General features: G+C 51.1%; 1 protein-coding gene across 5 annotated transcripts in view; it reads left to right on the forward strand.

The window, feature by feature from the left end:
* Window positions 1-22,023, forward strand: part of Col27a1 (collagen type XXVII alpha 1 chain) — a 122,159-nt gene that overhangs the window by 53,636 nt on the left and 46,500 nt on the right. For all 5 annotated transcript variants that reach the window (XR_004120844.1, XM_031377624.1, XM_031377623.1 and 2 more), the window contains exons 14-24: window positions 104-148; window positions 7,221-7,274; window positions 7,766-7,810; window positions 10,548-10,601; window positions 11,766-11,819; window positions 12,440-12,493; window positions 15,568-15,621; window positions 15,751-15,804; window positions 17,179-17,223; window positions 18,380-18,433; window positions 21,105-21,149. Coding sequence is in view for 4 of the 5 variants with exons in the window: in XM_031377624.1 (XP_031233484.1) it covers window positions 104-148; window positions 7,221-7,274; window positions 7,766-7,810; window positions 10,548-10,601; window positions 11,766-11,819; window positions 12,440-12,493; window positions 15,568-15,621; window positions 15,751-15,804; window positions 17,179-17,223; window positions 18,380-18,433; window positions 21,105-21,149 (558 nt within the window). In the remaining variant the exon portion in view is untranslated. The remainder of the gene's footprint in view (window positions 1-103; window positions 149-7,220; window positions 7,275-7,765; window positions 7,811-10,547; window positions 10,602-11,765; window positions 11,820-12,439; window positions 12,494-15,567; window positions 15,622-15,750; window positions 15,805-17,178; window positions 17,224-18,379; window positions 18,434-21,104; window positions 21,150-22,023) is intronic.

Genomic DNA, 22,023 nt, shown 5'->3' on the forward strand with positions numbered 1-22,023 from the left:
GGAATAGGGGAAGTCTGCTCCCAATGGTCCCACCCAGCACCTGTGTGGGGTATGGTGTAGAGGGAGACAGGGCAGTAACCCATCTTGATTTCTGTGTTTCCAGGGAGAAATTGGCCTGCCGGGGCCACCAGGAGTGCTCGGGCTCATTGTAAGTACACACGTGGCTAGGTCCAAGTTGGGCAGAAGTAGGGTAGCCAGGGTGTGAGGAGCAGGCAAGGGGCTTTGCAGGGGAGTCAAAATGGCCTCTTCTATAAGCCCCAGAGGAATGATGATGATGGTGATGATGATGATGATGATGATGATGATGATGATGATGATGATGATGATGATGATGATGATGGTGGTGGTGGTGATGATGATGGTGATAAGGGGGAGCAATGAAATAGAAGAATAAAACCAAAGCCATGTTGTGGCTGCAGATAGTTTTCCTACCTTCTTGGAGCCTGCTTGCTCAATGATTAGATGGCAATGAGTCTTGGAGCACAGAGCTGCCAACCATTCTTAGGCTTGTTGCCTGTCCCTTGATTTGCAGGTAGGTAGATCAGTATGATAGCAAGCTGTTCAACCGGTGAAGGGCTCAGGCCCAGAGGGAGACTGGCTAGCAGCGGAGGAGAGACTGCAGGCCTTCTTCACCCCTTTCCTTAAAGTGCTGACTTTGGAGCAGGAGTACCAAGTTCAAGTTCCACCTCTGTCACATCCTGGTCATGTGACCTGGGCCATGTCACTTAGACTCTCTAGGCTTTAGTTTCGTCATCTATGGAATGGAGGTGGAGGGGAGTCCTCTTGGATCCCTGGTTGTGAGGATGAAAGGGGTTGTGAGTACAGCGTGGCCTGCTCCAGCACTCTGTAGAGGCCGAGTCAGTGGACCGTACTGTTATTAGCCTGACTGTTACCTGCTGAGATGCCCAGGCCCAAGAGGCTGAAGAGCTGCAGGGGACAGAGCCTCTGATTGTTCTGGGCTGGAAAAGCCTTGGTGGGTGGCTCTGTCACTCAGTGTAAGGGCTTGTTGCAGAACCTCCAGAGCTATTCTTGGCCTTGGACTCAGCCCTGAGATCCAGTGAGAAGTCAAAGTCCAGAGATGCCCTAGAGACACCCCCTCCTCAGAATGGGCTCCTCTGCTCTGGCCCTGTGAAACTTGTGATGTGGTAGTACCAGGTGCAAGATGGCTCTCCAGACAGGAGGGCTGGCTTTGTTCTTTCAGCAACTGTGCTGAGAAATTCTCTTCAGGTGGAGGCTGAAGATGGGGTTAAGAGGAGGATGATGAACTCCATTCTCCAGAGTAGTCTATCCTTGGAAGAGGGCCTAGGGTTCTGCAGATTCTCTCTCCCTCTCAGCCAGGTAGGAACAAAGCCTGGTGAGAGAGGATGTGGGTCAGGTCAACCTGTTGGCCCTGATCCTCAATTCCAGCCTTACCTCTATGTACCTTAGGAACCCTCTGTCACATTGGATCATTGTCCTCATTTGTTATGGGACCACAGCTGCACATAGTCCAGTCTAGGCCCTGGAACCCCACCTCCTGGGTTCAAGTCCTCCTTCACCCATCCATATAATCTCAGTCTTGGATACCTTTCTTGCCCTCCTGCCCTTCCATTTGTCCTAGTACTTGCTTTGGGGGATTGATTGATAATGTAAGCAGCTTAACACTTAAGTAGTATTTAGAACATAGAAAGGCTTCCAGAAGTACTAATCATAATAATTGCTATTTTAATTTTTCTGTTACATGCCTGGTAGCACTGCGCATTGGAGCTTGGTAGGAGAGGGTGTTACAGTTGACTAGTGATGTCTGACTTGGCTGGGTATGCTACAGTTGACTAGTGATGTCTGCCTTGGCTGGTGGTGCTACAGTTGACTAGTGATGTCTGCCTTGGCTGGTGGCATTACAGTTGACTAGTAATGTCTGTCTTGGCTAGGGATGGGAAAGTATTAACTCAGACTCTCATCTCTTGTGTTCATTCAACAGAAATTTGCTGACTACTTACTCTGGCAATGTGTGCCATGAGAATCAGAGAACACGCTGCAAGTCTTAGTATCTATGTTTTCTAAGCTCTGACGGGATCCCTCAAGTGTATGCTCATTAAGCTCCAATGTGAACACCCCAGGTGTTAGAAACTCCCTTCTTCCCTGGTCCACCCAAGCAGAGCCCACATTTTCCAGAGCTTTCCTGTATTGAGTCCAGGTTACCTTGACTGTTCCTGGGAGAGGCTGTTCCTGGGGTCAAATGTCCATTGCCTTCTCTTTTCAGACTCTTTCAGTGTGAGCAATATTGGTCCCAAACTTTTCTGAGGGGATATTCACACATCCTGATAGTCATCTTTGGCACGTGTCCCCATTTGGCATTGTCCCAGCATCCTCTAAGTTGGGACCCAACCCAGAGGAAAATGAGTTCTGTTTGGATGAATGAACAGATTCTATGAACCCAGACTATACTGCCTCTGTCCCTGGTTCTCCCCTAGACTTTACTGCCTCTGTCTCTTTTCCTCCTGGTATTTGGCAGGTTCCTTCCAGCCCCAGGACTATCCATTCAAAATGCTGGTTGCTCAGGTGATATTGGATGCCCAGTGTGATATTTAGGACACATTTGTGCTAGAGTATCATTGTATTTACCTGACATTCAAATGTGACTGGACCCTCTCTTTCTGTTCTGTCCTGATGCTGCTCCTCAGAGCATCTCTTTGGAAGGTAGAAAACAGACCCCAGGTCAAGGTTACACACAAAGCAGGAGAGGATGGGGGCTTGATTGGAGGCCATAAGCCTCAGTTTCTATTCCAGGGCCCCTTTCTTGCCTTCTTCTGGGCCAAGCTCTGGGTGTGCCTGCAGGTTGTAGTCTTGTGCCTACGAGGCTTCCAGAGAGCCTTTCTTTCCTGCAGGCTCCTTTGACTCATGTCTTCCTATGGCCTCTGTCAGCCTCTCCTTCCTTATTTTCAGATTCTCTTCTCTGCCAGAGTGAAATCTCTCCCACCCAGTCACCTTTAGGTGGGGGTCACTGGGGTGGACCTGAGCCCACCAAGCCCAGACTGAGTGCCTCTCTGTTCCTGGAACTCTGAGTGTAAAATTCTGAGCCAGGAACTTCTGGGGAAGTAGAAAGGAAAGTGACCCTGTTCTGAGGTGTGCCCTGAAGGAGGTGCCTGGAGGTCACCTGTGGTTTTCTAGAGTGTATGGATGCTCAGCTGATGGGGGTGGAGGTCTGTGTTGTGGTCCTGTGTGGTGGTCCTTTTGTTATAGAAACTAAGATGTACAAACTTTCTGTGGAGTCAGCTGAAGCAGCAGCGCTCTTGCAGCCTGTCACCTGCCTCTGTCCTAAGTTTCCCAGGTGCCTAGCTAGGAATGAGGATAGACTAGACTACCTCTCACTAAGCGCCTGTCTACCTGTATGCTTATGGGGTGTCTGCTGTGCTGGAGCTCTGGAAGCCATGCCATGCCCTGGCTCACCTTCTAGGGAGTGGGGTGAGTCCTGCTTATAACACATATCGGATGTCCCCAGTTCCTGCTTGCTACCAGTGGCTTCCCGCCAGCTCCAAGCTGCGAGGACTAGACGCTCCCCTCTCTGTGTCATCAGAGCTCATAGCTGGCGTGCTTGGACACTGTTCACTTCAGAATCTGCTCCACAAAAATCTCCTTTGGCTCTTCTGTTGAGAGAGACACAAGGGCTTTTGGCTTCTGCATTGAATGAGAACAAAAAACTCTTGTGATCTGGCCCTAAGTGTTGCTGTCATTGATGGAACAGGGGCTATCCTGTGTGGAGAGTCGGTTAAGAACCTGGTTGACTGGTGTTAACCAACTATTGTATTTCTGACCCTGATCAGAATTGAATGAGTACAGGAGCCCTGGAGAGGGAGCTCATTGGCATCTTGTAGGTAAGAAGACAGGCTCAGAATGAGCAGCACACCCACCTCAGGTCACACAGTCCGTACGCCAGGGCTCAGATCATACGCACGACTGAAGCTCTTAACCCACTCTCTATTGCTACTGCTGTGCTGCTCTTGTGTAACATCATAGCCCCCAGATTACTTTCCTGTCCCTAACCTGGGGCCACAAGAGGCTTGATTTTCTTCAAGGCTAGCTCCCCGGTGGGCTTTTGAGCAAGACGGAGGGTCTTCATAGATCATTCACCAGGCACTTCAAAGGTATACTCTTTGTGACTCTACCCCACCATACTGGATGCTGGAGTCATGGAAGGTCCTCCAAGAAGGGGGCCTGGCCTCAGTCTAGTTGTGAGATAGGCAGGTAGTGACTTGTGAGCACACATAATCTTAATAGTTTACGCAGGGACAGCTATGATTAGAAGGCATTGATTCTGGACCTTAGAGCAGGGAGGTAACAGAGCTCTGGGGTCATGGTAGTGATGCAGTTACAGGAACGAAGGCCTAGCAGTGTCAGTGATCAGCCCGGCATACCAGGCTAAGCACAGGTGAGCCAAGGGATGGGGAGGGGACATCACAGGGGATGCAAGGTGGAATGAGAGGTTTCTGGGAAGGAGAGATCGTCCTGCCTCAGAAACCCCCACAGGTTTCCTCCAAGGTCCCCTGCAAACCCTGATCTGGATGCCTGTGTGGTGGTGTTCTTCAGTTCTTGCTATCTGTGGCCACCCTAGGACTTGTAGACATGGATTCATACTGGGACAAACAGACATCTCTGAGGTCTGATCCTGATCCTGCCTTGGCCCCACTCAGTGCTTGCAGAGCAGGTTTGCTGGCTCCCTTCTTAGCCTTGGTTTCCCCAAGCAAAGTGGGATAGCTCTGACAGCCATCCTGCTTGCACGGTTGCAGTGGTGAACTGCTAGCCCCAGGCTTGGTATAGCGAGAGTCTGGCTGGGCCTTGGCAGCTGCCCCTGGAATTGGACACACATTGCTCCTCCCACCCTGCCAGAGTCCCCACAGCTTCAGTCCTCTGCAACTATCCCCCCTTGGAGTGATAGGTATCTATGCCAGGCTCCTTAACCAACACCCACAGAGCCTTTGGAAAGTAATCTGGGGGCTATGATCTTACATAAGAGCAGCACAGCAGTAGCAATGGAGAGTGGGTTAAGAGCTTCAGTAGTGTGTACAGGCTGAGCTCTGGTCCAATTGCTTACAGTTGTGTTGGTTATGATCATGGTGAGAGACTTGAGAGAAAGGGGACGGTGGGGAGCAGTGTCCAGGTGCTTAGGAATGGCTCCAACATAAGAGTCTTCCTCGTTCTCATGGGGACGAACACTCAGCAATCAGGCTCTGAGATGTCTTTTGGGGATAGTGGCTTGCAGCATCCCTTCACCTCCTTGGTAGGTCACTCTGGGACTCTGTATTTCTAAGATCTACCTTGTACAGCTGCTGCTCTCCCCCTCCCCGAGTCCCCACAGCTTCAGTCCTCTGCATGTAGGGTTCTTTTGCCACAACTATCCCCCCTTGGAGTGTTAGGTATCTCTGCCAGGCTCCTTCCCCAACACCCGCAGAGCCTTTGGGTATTCCTCACGCTCATCATCCAGCCGGTGTGATAGCTGCCTTTAGGTTAGTCTGCAGCAGGAAAAGCCAACCTGAGTTCCTAGCCTAGGGAGGAGCCACCTCTTACAGTCTACTCTGGCCACCAAACCAAGGGGACCATGGTCATCTCCCTCCTCCTTTTGGAACTAGACTTGCTGTAGCACCAACCTCTTGAACTCTTGATCTCTTCTTTGGTGCGTGAGCCACGACAGAAAAAGCGATCTGCCAGAGTTGTGAGAAGCAACTGAGCGGAGGAGAGGAGAGGACTTTTGCTTGATGCCCTGTGGTGCTCTTATTGGGTCACGACGGTCCTTGTTAGATCGACGTGTTCTTTTTCCTGATGGACCAGCTCCTTGATGGGAACTGGAAGCAAGATTTGCAGTGAGTGCAGAGGCTCAGCAGGGAGGGCTGAGCCCAGCCAAGTGGGGACTGAAGTCCTGAGTGGGGTCCTGCGGTTACCATGGTTACACAGGCAGCCAGACCCAGTCTCTGTGTTCCTGGGGGTGGGGGATGAGCACGTCTAGTCTGAGAGCTCCTCCCCGCTACCCTCCGGGCTCTCCAACCTTCCTGCAGCTCTCCCTTGACATTCTCCTCGGTTGGGCTTCTTCTCTTCTCACTCCAAGGGTGAGAAGCACAACAGGAGCTTGAGGTCAAATTCTACAGCCTGGATACCCACGGCTGACCTTGTGCCCAGAGAGCCTGAATCTGGGCGGTAGGGAACCGATGCCAAGAGAGGTCAAGTTGATTGATTGAGGCTACAGAGCGGCTCTTAGGTCAGTGAAGGAAGATGAACTAGCTGAGAAGAACAGCTCTTTCCCTGGAACAACTCCATGTTATGGTCATGCTTGGGGGTGGCTATGAGGCAAAGAGCCGAGTGACATTTGACAGAAAGGGCTGGGCCCCACTTCACGCTAAGCCTAGATTCCCTGACCTTAGTATCTTTGAGTCCAGGGCTGTGTTATCCTGTCTTGTGTACTACGGAGTTTTTAGTGGCTCTTCACTGACCTCTATCTGTTCGATGGCAGTCATCTCTTTTAAGTTGTGACAATGCACACGGCCCCAGACATTACATCCTCCCACCTGCTAACTCAGCTACTCCTTGGAACGGTGCTAGAACACAAAGTGCTGTTACTCTCCCTGTCCCATGCTAGTAAGCATCAGAGGGACAAGTTGACTGACTTATGAAATGTCCCACCGCTATCCATCTGGAGCCTCTGTGGAAAACACCCTTGTGGTTACTGGACCTCCCAGGCCCAAGAATCCTATTATTCCTGACCCAAAGCTGGATCCCCAATCTATATAGCCTCTCTCAACATCTTGGAGACCAAAAACAAGACAGAGCACCCAGACTGCCTCCTGTCAGCTGCCCTGTGGGACAGGAAGTGTTTCGCATCCCTTATCCCAAAGAATCAACCTACAGTTAACTCTTCTAGCAGCCCTAGGGCAGAAAATTCTTGTGCCCATTTTGCAGAGGGGACCAATGTCCAAAGAAGTTAAGAGTGAATCCTTTATGTTGTGGACAGAAGCCTTGATATCTAATGAGAAGTCTGGGAGGGGTGGGATGGCTCCTGAGGCATGGCCAAGCTCAGGGATTGATTGTACCTGGCTCTGAGTCCAGAGGAAACGATCAGTGCAGAATACTTCTAATTCCAAGATCAGCCCTAGGGTGTGAACTGTCCAGCCCTCTGGGCCTTGGGGATCCTCCCTCCCACATCTGCCCCCAGGACCACCTCTCACAATGTGTTCTTCTCTGTCCATTCCCAGGGTGACATGGGAGCATTGGGTCCAGTTGGCTACCCAGGACCGAAAGGCATGAAGGTAAATTAAATGAGGTCTTTCTAAGTTCAACCTCTACCCCAACAGGGAACCCCAGATGGAAGTCACTGGGAGGGAATATGGGAGAGGCTGGCTAGGAGCTCAGTTCTTTGGCTGGAGACCTAGCCAGCATCTGTGTGTCATTTAGACCAGACATCTTTATTGGACACCAAGTCCACAAGCTTATCTGGAGGCCAATATGGTTCTGGGATGTAGGACTCAGGGCCAGAGATGCAGAACCCCCATGGCAAGTGGTGAGCGTAGTTCCCACAAGTGGGAGAGACTTGCCAAGGACAGCCCATACCCTCCCCATTAGCCTTTCCTGCTCTGGGATTGGTTCAAGGATGAGGGTTACTGTAGCTTCTCTTTGCTCTGTGAGGTGGCCATCACTGCCCCCTTTGCTCATAAGAATACAGAGACCCAGGGTGGGTACCCAGCTCAGGGTCTTGAAGCATGTCAGTTTCTGACGTCTGTGGCCTTGACCTGTCTTGCAGGGACTGATGGGCGGCGTGGGGGAGCCCGGACTGAAAGGTGATAAGGTGATCGGAACTCTCCCTTACTGCCCGTGGGTTATCCGAGCGCCATTTCCCCGCGATCCCCCCACTGCTTGGCAACTCTGCCTCCCACTGTATCTTCCCTCCTCAGCCCTCTGCACCTTCCATTCTGGCTTCTTCTGGCTTCTTGGTGTGTGGGGCCCAAGGGGGACAGCTGTGGAGGCCTGATGGTTAAGGTAGAAAGGACAAGAGGGGCAAGGGTCTACTGGAAGCCAAGGCTGACCTCTGAATCTCAAATGCAGATCTTGACAGCAGGCATACAGGGATCACAGCTTCAGAGAGTGGAGGGTGGAGACCTTGGAGGACCAGCCCACACAAGTATCCTTGTGTGGATTTGAGAGTCCAGCCCTAGAGAGTCCAACACCCAGGCTGAAGCACTATGGGGACCCAGGCCAGCCTTCAAGCCCTACTGTTTCCCCACTGGCCCTGGGAAGGCCATTCCTAGGTCTAGCCACTGAGCTTCCATTGTCTCAGCCCTGGGCCAAACCTTGTTGGAAGGGGAGAGGTGAGTCCCAAGGCCCAGAAATAGGCATTACCTAGCCTGGATCACACATGATAGATGTGTGACTAGATATATACCTGGGGATATCTATATGATAGATCAATACCTGGGGAATAAAGGAGTGCTGTGTACTGGCGTCTCTTCCCTTCCCATCAGTTTCTATGTGAATCTGGAATGCCAAAGAGTGTAGCATGTTCAGGGACAGCACCCTGAGAATCCACAGGGAATGGCCTCCCTGCTCAGTGCCTCCTCACCCAGGCTCCTGCGCCTGTGTCAGATGGTTGGGCCCTAGTGTCCTCTGGAGGCACATGGGTCCCCAGAGAGTTCTACCCCTGAACAGAATGGAAGGCGTAAGGTCAGAGTGAGCAAGTCTCTGGGAAGTCACTTACTCTAGAACCTACTACAAGTGACAACTGTGGAAGCTGAGACCCAGAGTAGAGAAGATATTGATCAAATCAAAGTCTGTGCTTGATGGTCGGAGCTAATCCAAATCCCTGGGGTCTTAGGAAATAGAATTTCCCAGCGCCCACCCCACAAATAGATAGAGCCAGATGGTTTTATTCAGTCCCCCTCAGACAGCCGGTGAGATTGGGTGCTAACTTCAGCTCTTACTCTACTTGTTGCTACCTCTCTGTCTTCTCCCATCATGCATAAGCCTATGTTGTGGCCCTTCTAAGCTGTGCCTGGTATCACCCTTCCATACTTCTTCCTTCTCTGGAAGTGAAGAGCTTGCGGGGGTGATGGGGCATCTTGACACCTGTCTGCTCTGTGGAATAACTGAAGCCCTGGCCAAGGAGAGAGGGCATGAGTAGATGACGTCAAGGCAGAGGGCTCTGCAGGGCTGCCTGCCGGTGTGCAGTGCTAGGATGCATGGAAATGACCATGGTGCCATCGCATCCTTGTCACAGCAGCTGGTACCACCAAGACACTTCTGACGTTTAGCTCTGAAACACACTGAAGGAGAAGGAAGTCATTGGAGGCTGTTTTCAATGATGTAGAGAGGGAAAGCTGTCCTGCCCCTTGGCTGAGTTAGGGTCTCCGGCTTGGGCTCTGGAGGCTGCATACAAGCTGCCTCTACCTCCAATGACCACAGAGCTGCCATTTATTCCTGTATTCTCCTCATTTTGACTTTCCATGACCCTACCTGACCCTAAGCTAGGCAAGGCATATCCTGGAGTGAACTGCTCAGCCTGGCTGTCTGGATCATGTCTTGGTTTCCTCTGTGACTTTTAAGCTTTCCTTCTCCATATTTTAATATTTGCAGCCCTTCTTTGCACATTATACACAGACACACAGACACAAACACAAAGAGAGAGAGAAAGAGAGAGAGAGAGAATACCTCCCCAAACTTTATGACCTTGTACAAGATTTTCAAAATAGAAAAAAAAAAAAAGAAAAACAAAACAATTTAACAAGGAACTTTTTTCAATTCCAATTTTGTTCTGATGATAGAGTTATGTGCCATGCCACAACCTTTGCTGTCACCTTGGTCTTCTGAGATTTCTACTTTCTCCTGCTGCTGGGGCTTCAAGAGGCCTCAGTGAACAGAGCTAGTAGGCTACTGGGAAGAGCTCAGATGGTTCCAGCCCCAAAGTGGGGCGCCTTTCCGTCTGGCCTGGGCACAGCTTACTTACCAGAACTGGACCAGGAGGGAGCAGAGGAGATCTCCCACTGCCAGTCCTGTCACCAAACGTTCTCAATCCATCTTAGAAGGGACCCACCCAGAGCTCAGTCAGGGCCCATTTGATTCGCATTGCACACAGTCTTAAGAAGCCAGCCCTCTGGTGTCTCCCACGATTGCTGATTAAGCATTTAATTAGAAACCGGCTGCACGGAAGGAAGACATGACAACTCACAGCAGGCAGTGCCTGGGCTGTCGTCCCTGTAGCTTTCACTCTTTCGTGCTGACATCAACTGCTGCTCAAGAGGCAGAAGGATGAAGAAATTGTCCTACAAGAAAACCAGTGTTCTCTGAGAAAGGGCCAGGTGGCCTTGCAGTGCTCTGAGCAGCTGTGAAATGGGGGGGGGGGATCCCTCACCCTGGGCCTCCTTGCCCTACTTAGGGGATGGGTCCTTGATCTCTTTAGAGCCAAGGCTGCTGCTGGCCACAAGATCAGCCCCCACGAGGCTCCATGGGGTCCTCTGTTCAGGGGGCTGGGGAGGGAAGCTCGCACGTTGCATGGCCCTCTCCTTATGATCTCTTTGCTGGTGTGTACTCAGGGTGAACAAGGGGTGCCAGGTGTGTCGGGAGATCCTGGCTTCCAAGGAGACAAGGTAATTGTTTTCTGCTGCCTGAAGCCCTACCTCCATCCGCATTCCTCAGGGCCTGTCTGTCAGGTGGCATTTCCCATCTGCCCACCCATCGCTTCTCCTTGGACCTCATAGTGGCCTCTGGACATCTTTCCAGGCCCTTGCTACCTATCCCAGTCTGTCTTTCCTCACTGCATCCAGACTGTCCTTTTGAGGTTACATCTTTGTTCTGTTCATACACCGCCAGTGGTTCCCAGCTGTTCTCAGGGACAAGTCCCGGTGCTCCACCCAGTGGCACAGGCCTCTCTGACACTGCTACTTTTCCTCCATCACGGCTGTGTTCCAGATCCACTAAACTGTCCTGGGAACCCCAGGCTCTTTGAACACTGCTTTTCTTTTTGAACAGAGCCTCTGATCTCTGCCCCACTCTGATCAGACACCGTTTTTTCCCTCTACTTTCTCAGACATCTTTCTCTGATGTCCTGGGCGGATGTTTGCCTCTCACTCAGAGTACTCTTTCTCCCTAGTTTAGGGACCTTAGCTTCCTGCAGATTGAATTCCTTGAGGAACAGGACCCTAGACTGCCTGACAGCTCTGCTGGGGTCCTGCACTCAGCAGTGAAAATTAAGGACAAGTTGGCCAGAGGGAGGGAGGGAAGGAGGAAAGGACTAGCTGTGCTGACAGAAGGAACAACGGATGAACCATAGTGCCCTTGATCTCCAGAGGCCAGCTGTGGCCTGCTGAGAATGGCTCATCTGCCTGGGTTGCACCATGTGGCCACATCTGGTCCTCTCCAGGCCAGCCCACCAGGCCCAAATGTTGACCAGCCCCAGTCCCTTCCTCCCAGCCAGCTTGTCCTGACCCAGTCAGTGTCTATGTGTGTGTTATAACACTCAGGCCTGGCTGTTCTTCTCTTGGGCTCTGGTCTCATGTGGCCTGAAGGGCACTGCGGGGCTAATATGGACCAAGATTCCTTGGGTCCTGTACTTAGGCCAGGGCAGCTCCCAATCCTGGTACCCAGGCCTTGGGATGCAGGCAAGTATGAGCTCAGCCCAAGCCTGCAGTGGAAGAGGGAGGCCCTTGTCCTTCCTGAAGATCTCATTTCTAGGTCTGCGCTGGCAGGAGGATACTGCATGTGTTCTTGGCATGGTTACCCTTGGATAACCTAGTTTGCTTTCTCTTTTACAGGGGAGTCATGGCTTGCCAGGGCTCCCAGGTGCCCGGGGGAAGCCAGGGCCTCTGGTAAGTTCTTCTTCTCCATCCTTCCACCTTGCCGTAGCTTCAGCATATTGAGGCCAGTGCTCCCCATCTGCCTATGTATCATGGCTGAGGGTACACCCAATCTAAGACTTCCCTTTGTCTTCTAATAGTCCTGGAGCTGAGAGGAATGAAGCACACATGGCCTCACCAATTTCCTGGATAGTTTCTGAAAGTGAGGGGCAGGAGTCACACTGGGCGCTAGACAGGCCCCAGGCCCAGCATATCAATGGACTCTAATTGGAACTAAACTCTACATTCCCATCCATCCCGTGTCACCAAGCCACGCCTTTTTTTTTTTTTTTTTTTTTTTTTTTTTAATTTTGTCACTTTCTTTGCATGCACACTCAAGGGCAGGGATGCCTACTTCCATCCCTTTCTTGATGTGGAAGTTCAGATTCTGAAGGCTGAAATGACTTGCTCGGGCCTCCTGGATGGGACACGTAGCAGAAAGCCCTGCAGCACCTGCTTCCTTTTAGCCAGCTAGGCAATATTACTTGTGTAGTTCCCGAATGTGTCCACTGCCTTCGGCCTAGGCTGGGATATTTGTGGAAGGTAGGGCCCATTCCCATCCTGTATGTATAGTGATTCTATGTCTTCCACAGGGCAAAGCTGGAGACAAAGGCTCACTTGGGTTTCCTGGACCTCCTGGACCGGAGGTATGTGATGTCTGTCTATCTGTCTGTCTGTCTGTCTCTGTCACTGTCTCCCTGTCTGTCTCTGTCTCTGTCTGTCTGTCTGTCTGCCTGCCCCTCCCCACCTCCATCTGACTAGGGCTTTAGTGTTGTGTCCAGAGATTGTGAAGGAGTTGATATGGATCGCACATAAAATGAGAGACAAGGCCAAGGCTAGAAATGGGCTCAGTTACATGGTAAGATCCCAGCACTTGGTGGAGGAGGCAGGAGGACAATTGGGAGCTCAAGGTCAGCCTAAACTACATAGTTAGACTCTATCTCAAAAAAGAAAAAGAAAGCAAAGAGAAAGACATAGGTCAGTGCCCTCTGCTTTCCTCCCCTCCTCGGCTTGGCCTGTCCCACCCAGGGGCTCCCCAGGCTAACCCCAGAGTCCCTCCCCAGTGGTGGCTAATCTGACACTTGCGTTTCCTATTGACCATCCCCAAAGCCCTCCAGGGCTGCTGTCCATCCTGTTTGGGAGCTGCAGGTCTCTTTGTAGGGGCCTCCTCTGAACCTTTCTGGCCCTGGCCACTCTTTGGGGCTCAGCCCTCCTAGACATGGTAGGAAGGGAGCTGCTGGACCTAAGTTAGCTGGAGAATATGAGACAAGAAAAGGGTGGCGATGCCAGCTAAGTGCGGGGAAGCCTGGAGAACATCTGGCAGCAGCTGATACATGTGGTCAGGAACATCTCGAGCCTAGGCTTAGATGCCAAGTGAGCACTCACTCTGCCTCTGCTATCCTGCTCCCCTCTAATAGCAGTATGCTACCCCAACCAGGGCTTCTGCCTACCTCAGGCTTGTTGACACCTAATCCCCAGCCAGGGGTCCCATCCCTCATCCAGAGCCCCCTGGCCTCGGGACCTTGCTCCTCCATGAGATTCCTGTAGCCAAGGCCCTATGGGCTCTCCCAAGCTTTCCAAAGATCACTCGTAGTCTTCCCCGATGGATGAGGGCATGTTTCCTAAAAGCCACGGTCTGACTCTCCGCTGTGTTGACTTTGGCCAGGAGACAACCCTATCTTTAGACAAATGAACTTGGCCTTGCCTCCATCTGCTGCTCACTGTGGAAAGACTCCTGAGTCTGGATTTCCTGGCAGACTGGCTTGTGAAGGAGGAACACTTACTCCTGAGCATGGACTGATGAGGCTCTTCTTGGGCCAGGAGCTGGGGGAGAGAACTTGCTATACCACGGCAGGCAGGGGCGGGAGTGCGGAACAGAAGAGTTGCCTCTGTTTATGGACAGGAAAAACAAGACCTGAAGCCCAGGAGGGATAGATAGCCTTAGGGTTGCTGTTCAGTAGCAATTCAGCTTGACTCTTGCTCCCAGGGTCTCCCTTGGGTCTGTCTGGCCTACCTTTGTGCTGCTTTGATGGGCTCAGGAGTGGCTCTGCACGGTAGGAGGCAGAAACCATGAGTGTGCTAGTATCTTCACTGGCTAGTACCTGGCCCTCAGGACCAGGAAGGGAGTCCCTACTCAGGGCTTCCTGATTGAGTGGCCTTCTTTATTTAACACTAGAGCTGAATCGGCATCCTGGCTGCTCTGTTCCCACGGGAGATGGCAACCCAAGGCAGGGCTGGCTTCCCAGCATACGGGACCAAGCTCTTGCGGATGCAAGGCTATGTGGCGTGCTTATTGTGAGGTGCCCGTCTAAGCGCTTGGCTTCCATCACTTCTCTCAGCCTGTACTGCCCAGGGAGGTGTTTGATCTATGAACTATAGGCTAAAGCCCAAACAGGCTGAGGAACTTGCCCCTCACACAAGGAGTGAGTAACAAGACAGGATTTTGGCTACATTTGGAAGAAACTCCGGCTTCGGTGTGACAGCTCCAAAGTTAGGACTGTTTGCCTAGTGTAGCGGCACACACCTTTAAATCCAGCTCTCAGGAGGCAGAAGGAGGTAGATCTCTTGTGAGTTCAGGACCATCCTGGTCTACATAGCAAATTCCAAGCTAGCCTGGGCTACATAGTGAGGCTATCTAAAGAAAAAAAAAATGTATTCAGGACCATTTTGTGGCTTTGCCAGGGGGAAAAAAGACAGAAGGGTTTTTAACAGAAATTGGTAGTAAAGGGTTAAAAGGAAGAAGAGAAGACCAACTTCAGAGGACAAAGTAGAAGGGAGCATTTTAGTCACAGAGCCATGTGGCGGGGGGGGGCGGGGGGGGGAAGGGCCTCGATTTTTAGCTGCCCTAAGCTAGTGGGTTTCTAGGCTGGATTAACAGAGGTATTTCACATAAAATACGGAGAGGGATGTTTCCATACAGGCTTAGGGAAACTGGCCCAATAGAGACAGCCAGGCCAAAGGACACTCTGCCCTGGCTAGCAGCTATGGATGGGGAAAGGGGTCTCCAGGAGAGGTACCAGAGTATGCAGGGGAAGGAGCCCTCTTTGCCTCAGACTTGAACTGTCTACTTCATGGTCACCTGTGGGGATAGCCCCCTTAAAGCTGCAGGTCAGGACAGGAATGTGTCTCAGAGTCCAGCATTCTAGGCAGAGGATCTTAGGAATTCTAGCTTCTTATCAGGAGCCATGAAAAAGGACATTAGCATTTACCTCTGCACAGCCAACGTGGCAAAGTCATGCCCCAAAGGATGAGTGTGGCTCATGGGTAAGGTTTCTCAGGCAGAGCAGAGACTCAGGGCTCAGTATCCCCAGAACCTGGCACTCTATTCTCTGACATGGATGACCATGTGTGACAGCCTGATGTGTTTCTGTATCTCTGTTCCCCAACCCCTCTCTTAACAAGTCTCATGCAGGAAGGTTGTCTTTGAACTTGATATGTAACTAAGGATGACCTGCAACTCTTTACTCTTCTGTCTCTGCCTCCTCCTCCCAGTGCTAAGATTAAAGAGACCCCGGGTCACCACACTCAGTGCCTTCTGCATTTTCTCAGCCACTCTGAAAAGTCAGGCTTGGGGGCCTGAATAGAAGGGATCATGTAGCTGACATACCCCAGGTCACACAAAAGTAGTGAGTGGTAGGGGTGGACACCAGTGGGGTGAGGGCTTGTTCTGAGCACCAGCCAACCAGAGGCCCAGGTAACCTGGCTCTCTGCTTTCCCACAGGGTTTCCCAGGAGACATTGGCCCTCCGGGGGACAATGGCCCTGAAGGCATGAAGGTGAGTCCTCTCCCACCTAAGGTCCTTGGCTGAAGAAGCCCCAGGACCCAAGGTGGCTGCTGTGTCTGGAGTCCTGCCTACCCGATGGGGAGATTCTTCCTCTGAGACCACTTCTGTTCTCTTTCCCAGGGTAAGCCTGGAGCCCGAGGCCTGCCTGGACCTCCTGGGCAGCTGGGGCCTGAGGTAAGATGGCTCTGTCCCCTCCTGTCCCTCTTTGTCTTCTCTAGTCTGTCCCAGGACCTAGCTGGCTCTGTCCAGGGTACCAAAGCCGTGACTAGGGCCCAGGGCCATTTGAGATTCATCACCAGAGCATCTGTTTCCTCACAACCCTGCCTATGACTCTTCTCTAACCTGGTGGGACAAGCGACATTCCTTCTACACTTAGCACAGTTTATCAGTCTCAAAATGAGATGATAGGAAATGTTGGACCCCTTTCATAAGTGGGTCCTTGGAGACCAGGGAAGGAAATGACTGGCAGTCCCAATGTTAGCAGGCAGGGCCTTGTCTAGAACCTAGGTGTGCCTCAGCCCAGAGTCTATCCTCAGATCCTGTGCTATCCTCACAGATGCTCCTGGGAGCCACTAGGGCATCGTGGAAATGCCATACCTCACCAGGCTGGTATGTCAGTCGAATTCACCTGCACCTAGTCAGGAGGAGCTGGCCTCAGGCCTATTGGACCTTCCACAGGGAGCCTGGCTTTTGCTTGTACATGTGGCCCTGAGCCTTGCTTGGCATTGTGGTCCCAGCCGTGGGAGAATGAGCAACCGCAAGCAGGCCTTTGCTGATGCGAGTCTTTCGCTGAGTTGGGTGTGGGTCTGGCAGAGTCCCAATGCTGGCTCCTCAAGTCACTGCGTGGGGCTTCTTTCCTGGAAGCTGCAGAGACTTGCTGCAGGGGTTGCTTTAAGGGGCTTGTGGTCAGGCCATGGCTGCCAGAAGGATCAAGCTGGAGACTGTCGTGACCTTCGGATGGCTGGAGAGTCACGACCAGAAATGGGAATGGAAGGAAGAGAGGGGAGGGACAGTTGCAGCCAAGGCCTTTTTGCCTGTGCCTACATAACTGCCCAAGACAACCCTTACTGAGCCAGGCTCTGGGCTTATGGGGCCACTCATGCCTTCATACATTCATCAGGACACGGTGCCTTCCTGGGCGCTGTGTGCAGGTTGGTGTGGCATCTTTAAAATGAGATGTCACACCTGACCTCTAGGACTCAGCTGAAGCCTATCATCAAGGATTCAGTCTGGGGAAACCAAGGCACATACCAGGGCTAATGTCTGCTATGGAGTAGACAGCAGAGCGCAGAACTGAATCTGTCTTTGAGCTGGAGCCTGAGGTCCCATTCTTGAACAGCATCAACACTGGGGTTTGTGGTATGACCTTTTGGTGAGACTGGTGGATACCTCCCAAACCATGGGAACCAGGCTGAGAGCCAGGTACTCCATCTACCCGCAAGGACTCTACGCACTGTGTTCTTTCCCTCCTTACAGACAAGCTCGCCCAGGATCCCATGTTAACTTTCCCCTTTGTCTCTCTTCTTGTCTTATGTCCCCTCACTCTAGGGAGATGAAGGTCCCATGGGGCCACCAGGAGTCCCGGGCTTGGAGGTGAGTGTTACTAGTCAGGAGGAGGTGGGGCTTCCTGGAGCTGAGCCAGTGGCCATAGGCAGGGCAACATTTGGCTAGTGGTCTGGAAAACATCCAGCAGGGATGCCTCTGGCCAGCCAAAGAACAGAAGAAGTGGCCTACGGAGGGAGACTGAAGAGGGTACCAATGGCCTTACCTGCTTCTTAGGTCTGTTTCTATGTGGTCATTTCCTCGTGTATTCTTCCAGGAGCTACTCACTTTACTCAGTCTTATCAGGGAGGAACAGCAGAGGCTGAAGGGTGGAAGGTCTAGTCTGGGTCCTACAGTTAGGACATAGGGTTGGCTACCAGGGATAAGGTGCACACTCTCTCCCCAGCTTCCAGAGGCTTTGCACAACACCTACCTGCCCCATCTGCACCCCCAGTGATGGCGTTGACTGGCAGTCCATGGGGCTTCTGAGTTCAGTTTCTCTTTACATTTAGAAATGATGGAGCACCCAAGTACTAGGGTGGGTTACATCTTATTGATGTGAATAACTAGAGCAAGCATACTCTAGATATGTTTATTAATTCAGTAGAAAGTTAATTATAAGTCTGTTTCTCATAAGCAGAATCTGCTTAGCATTCCCATTTTTGCCAAGCTCTTTCTGTCATTCTGGTGAAGTCAGCTCAGCTGGCTTCTTACTTCTGTGTCTGCATCAGTCTGTGATGATGCCATGAGTCACGCAGTCTCTGAGCGGTCCACCACATCCATCAGAGAGAGTGAAGGAGGCAGATGACAGACATCCCTGGGGCCACCATGAAGCAGACTTTCCCACCTGGCCCTCCTAAAAGGGTCCCGGGGATAGCAGAGTTCTCTGACCACATTTGGAAGACCACAAACAGGAAGTCTGCATTACCTTGAGTCCAGGTGCTCTGCCCAACCTCTTCCTGTCCTCACCCATAGAAAGCAGGGGCCATTGTCCCTGTTTATGACAAATCAGTTCAGGGAACAAGGAAGCTGTGCTGAGGCCACCTACCTGGAGAGCATCTTTGAATTCCTTTGTCTGGATAACTGGTGGTGACATTGGATCTCTACATCGCTGTCCCCTCCAGAATGTGCTAGACTCCTAAGGTTCTCCAGGGTCCCTCAGCACTTGTCTCTGGCAGCCCCCTTCATGTGTATCTCTCTGTCACAGGGTCAGCCTGGAAGGAAGGGGTTTCCTGGGAGGCCTGGCCTGGATGGCTCGAAGGTGAGGAGACTGAGGCATGCCTGGGGGTGGTAATGGAGGTGGGTCTGACATATAAAGCCTTGGACAAGCACAGAATCTCATGGCTAATGAAAAGGGAGGAGGAACAGTGGTCCTCATTTAATCCAGGGTAACAGACGGGAAAGGAAGTAGACTAGGTGTCCAACAGCGGAGGATTGTTCAAGTAACAGATATGGCAGACAGTGGGGCAGGTTGTTGAGTGGGAGTGTGAGCTGGGGTGTCACCTGCCTTCTTCCTATACTGAGCAAGCAAGAGATTGATAGTGCTGAGCTGGAGTAGACGGAGATTTCAGTTTTCTTCTCTGGGCCTCTGTATAGCCTCTGGTGTATGATAAAGATGCATTATGTCTATTAGTGGACCTTATTTTTAGTGATCAAAATAAGTACTGACTCCAGTTGGGAAGTGGGCTACTTTTCTTATCTCAGCAACAAAAAGCCTGACAGAAAACTAGTTAAGGGAACACTTTAGTCAGGGCCACTATGCTGTGATGAAATGCCATGACCCAAAGCAAGTTGGAGAGGAAGGAGTTTAACTGACCTATATTTCCACATCAACGTTTATTATAGAAGGAAGTCAGGATAGGCATTCAAGTAGGACAGGAACCTGCAGGCAGGAGCTGATGAAGAGGCCCTGGGAGGGTGCTGCTTACCGAATTTCTCTTCACGTCTTGCTCAGCTTGCTTTCTTATAGAGCCCAGGACTATGCCAGCCCAGGGATGGTCCCTCCCATAATGTGCCGTACACTCCCTATCAATCAGTGGTTAATAAAATGCTCTACAGGCTTGCCTACAGCCTGGTCTTATGGAAGGAAGCATTTTCTCAGCTGAGGTTCCCTCCTCTCAGATAGCTATAGTGTGTCAAGCTGACATAAAACTAGCCGGCACAGAAAGAAGAATTTATTTGGCTGTCAGTTTAAGAAGGTACAGGTCACCATGACTGGAGAGGTGTAGTGGAGATCATGGAGGCAAAACCGTGTAGCTGAGCCTCTTTACATCTGGGCAGAGTGGGAAGCAGAAAGCAGGAGATGGTGGCTGCTGTAGAATATTAGATCTCAATCCCGGGCTTGTATCCACCTCTGATCATTCAGTTCCCAGATAAAAGACACACAACTTTTATTATTTACCATAAGTCTTAGCACTAGAGCTGGGCAGATATCTACCCTCTATGCTATCAGAATCTACTTTCCTATCGATAGCCTGGAGTTATTACTTGCTATGTTTCATCTGGGATGCTCTTAATTCCAATTGGCCAGCCCTCATAACCATGCTTCCTTGACTCCTAACCCATGGTACCCTTCTCCTCTATCCACCTTCTTCTCCCTCTCCTCATAGTCTCCTTCAACCCCAAGTCTGGGAACACCAAGGCCTGCCTATCTCAATTCTGCCCAGCTATAGGCTGTAGGTGTCTTTGTTCACCAATCAGAAATAACTTGGGGGTGAGGTCTCACAGCATCCCTTGGGTCTACCTGAGGATTCTCTTATCTCTGGGGCAACCAGGCCTTGAGGGCCCATACTTAGCATTATATTACACAGCAACAGATCAAACCTCAACAGGTGGCTGTCCCCTTTCTTTCTTTTATTCACTTGGGTGCCCAGCCCCTGGGACAGTGCTGCTCACAGTCAGCATGAGTCCTTCTGTCTCAGTTAAGCCTCCCTAGAAATACCATCATACACATTCGTGTGTGTTTTGATGCCCATTTTAAATCCAGTCAGGTTGATACCAAAGATTAACCGTCATTTCCAAGGAAGGCCCTTCAAACAGAGCTATGATGGGCTAAGTCTGTAAATGCATTGGAAAGAGGAGGGTAGGAAACAGTTGAAGGATTCATTGGGCCCTGATGATAACCTTCATCCAAGGGAGTGAATGGGCATATGTCTGGCCTGGCCCTGCCAGCATTCCTGGCATATAGACTATGGCTCAGTCACATGAGCTTGTTTTTGTTTCTAAGTTCCTCTCCTTGTAAGGCTACATCCTGCCCTCTGAGTCTTGCCACAGTCCGTCAGATACCAATTGGGTTTCTGTGGTAGGCAGATTCATCCCAGGACATCTGTTGATCACTGATCCACTTATACTATAGAGAGATTATGGCTGCTATGGCCACCAATTGAGTAATATCTGTTCATCAGAGACCATAGCTGCCTGGTAGTCATGCCAGGTCACCAAGTACTAGAAGCTGGGAGGCTGAACCCAGCTCAGAGACAAGATTCCTGAAGAATATCTGTGTTGGTGATAAAGCTTGGGAGGGAGGCTTAGTTTCCTAATGATCTTTACCTGCAATTCCATGCTCTTCCCAAAGTGGGTAGCCTACATGGAAATGGGCCTCAGTCAAGCTGACTAAGGTCCCAATCTAGCCCTCCTTGGAGCTGTTCCTGTGACTTTGCAGTCCTTTCCACCCCAACAAAATGAATTAGGTTGCTTGGTATCTGAAAGGAATCAAGATGCTGGGGAACTCCGCTACCCACTTAAAGGGAATGAGATTGGAGTGTTGGGGCAGCGCTCTTTGGTTGCTGCTGTTTGGCATCCAAGGGGGATTGAACTTCTGATTCATTATCACACATGACACTTAAGACCCACTTGGCCCTTAGCACTTCCTCAAGTGGTTTCAGTGTCCCACCTTCTGACCTGACTTGTCTTCTGTTTTTATTCCTTTGCAGGGGGAACCAGGGGATCCTGGACGGCCAGGGCCTGTGGGTGAACAGGTAAGTTAGTGACGGTGCCTATGCAGTGGCATTCCTATGGAGCACTTATCGGTGCTAAGTCTGTTGTTAGGTGGTCCCTCAGGCTGGACACATTCAGAGCCAGACCTCTTGCACACTGAATGATAAGGCTTGACTCTTTAGTACCATTTCTGATGCATGTGCACAAGTGGTTAATGTGATTTCACCTACTAGAACTGGGGTTAAATCAGAGCTCTCCAAAATGACTGTGTTCTTCTAGTTCAGTGATTTTCAACCTATTGGTCGTGACCCCTTTGGCGGTGGGGGATCGAATGACCCTTTCCACAGGGATCACCTAAGACAATTTGTATATCACATATTTACATGACAATTCATAGCAGTAGGAAAATTATAGTTATGAAGTAGCCATGAAAAGAAAAATGTGTGGTTGAGGCCATCACACCATGAGGGGTCACAGCTAGGGAGACTGAGAACTACTGCCTCATCTGGAGACATAGATTCCGTTCCTCAGAGGCTCAAAGTCCAAGCCTCCCTAAGTTGTAAAGAAGAAACTCAAAACAGGCTCCGGGTAGATGGAAAGCAGGAGCAAGGTGTGCAGAAGAGCGGTTGGCGCGTGTCAGTCGAAGAAAGCTTGGGGGTTCTCACCCTCCTCTACCCGTTAGAGAAGCACTTCTGGTGCTGTGTGGTTGGCTACCTCGGGGCCTCCCTCCAGGCCTCGGTGCCTCTTGCCAGCTTGGCTTGAGGGCTCAGACGTGGAGCTGGGTGATGTTTTTCACTCCTCTAAGTGAGGACCCTCTTGGAGCCTTGCCAGAGGCTTCCTCAAAGCATGTAAGAGGAAGACTAACTGGGGACTCAGAAGAATTCATTTGTGTCCAGAAGTACCATCCATGACGTG

This window comes from Mastomys coucha, unplaced genomic scaffold, assembly GCF_008632895.1.
Source record: "Mastomys coucha isolate ucsf_1 unplaced genomic scaffold, UCSF_Mcou_1 pScaffold18, whole genome shotgun sequence".
Taxonomy (NCBI): domain Eukaryota; kingdom Metazoa; phylum Chordata; class Mammalia; order Rodentia; family Muridae; genus Mastomys; species Mastomys coucha.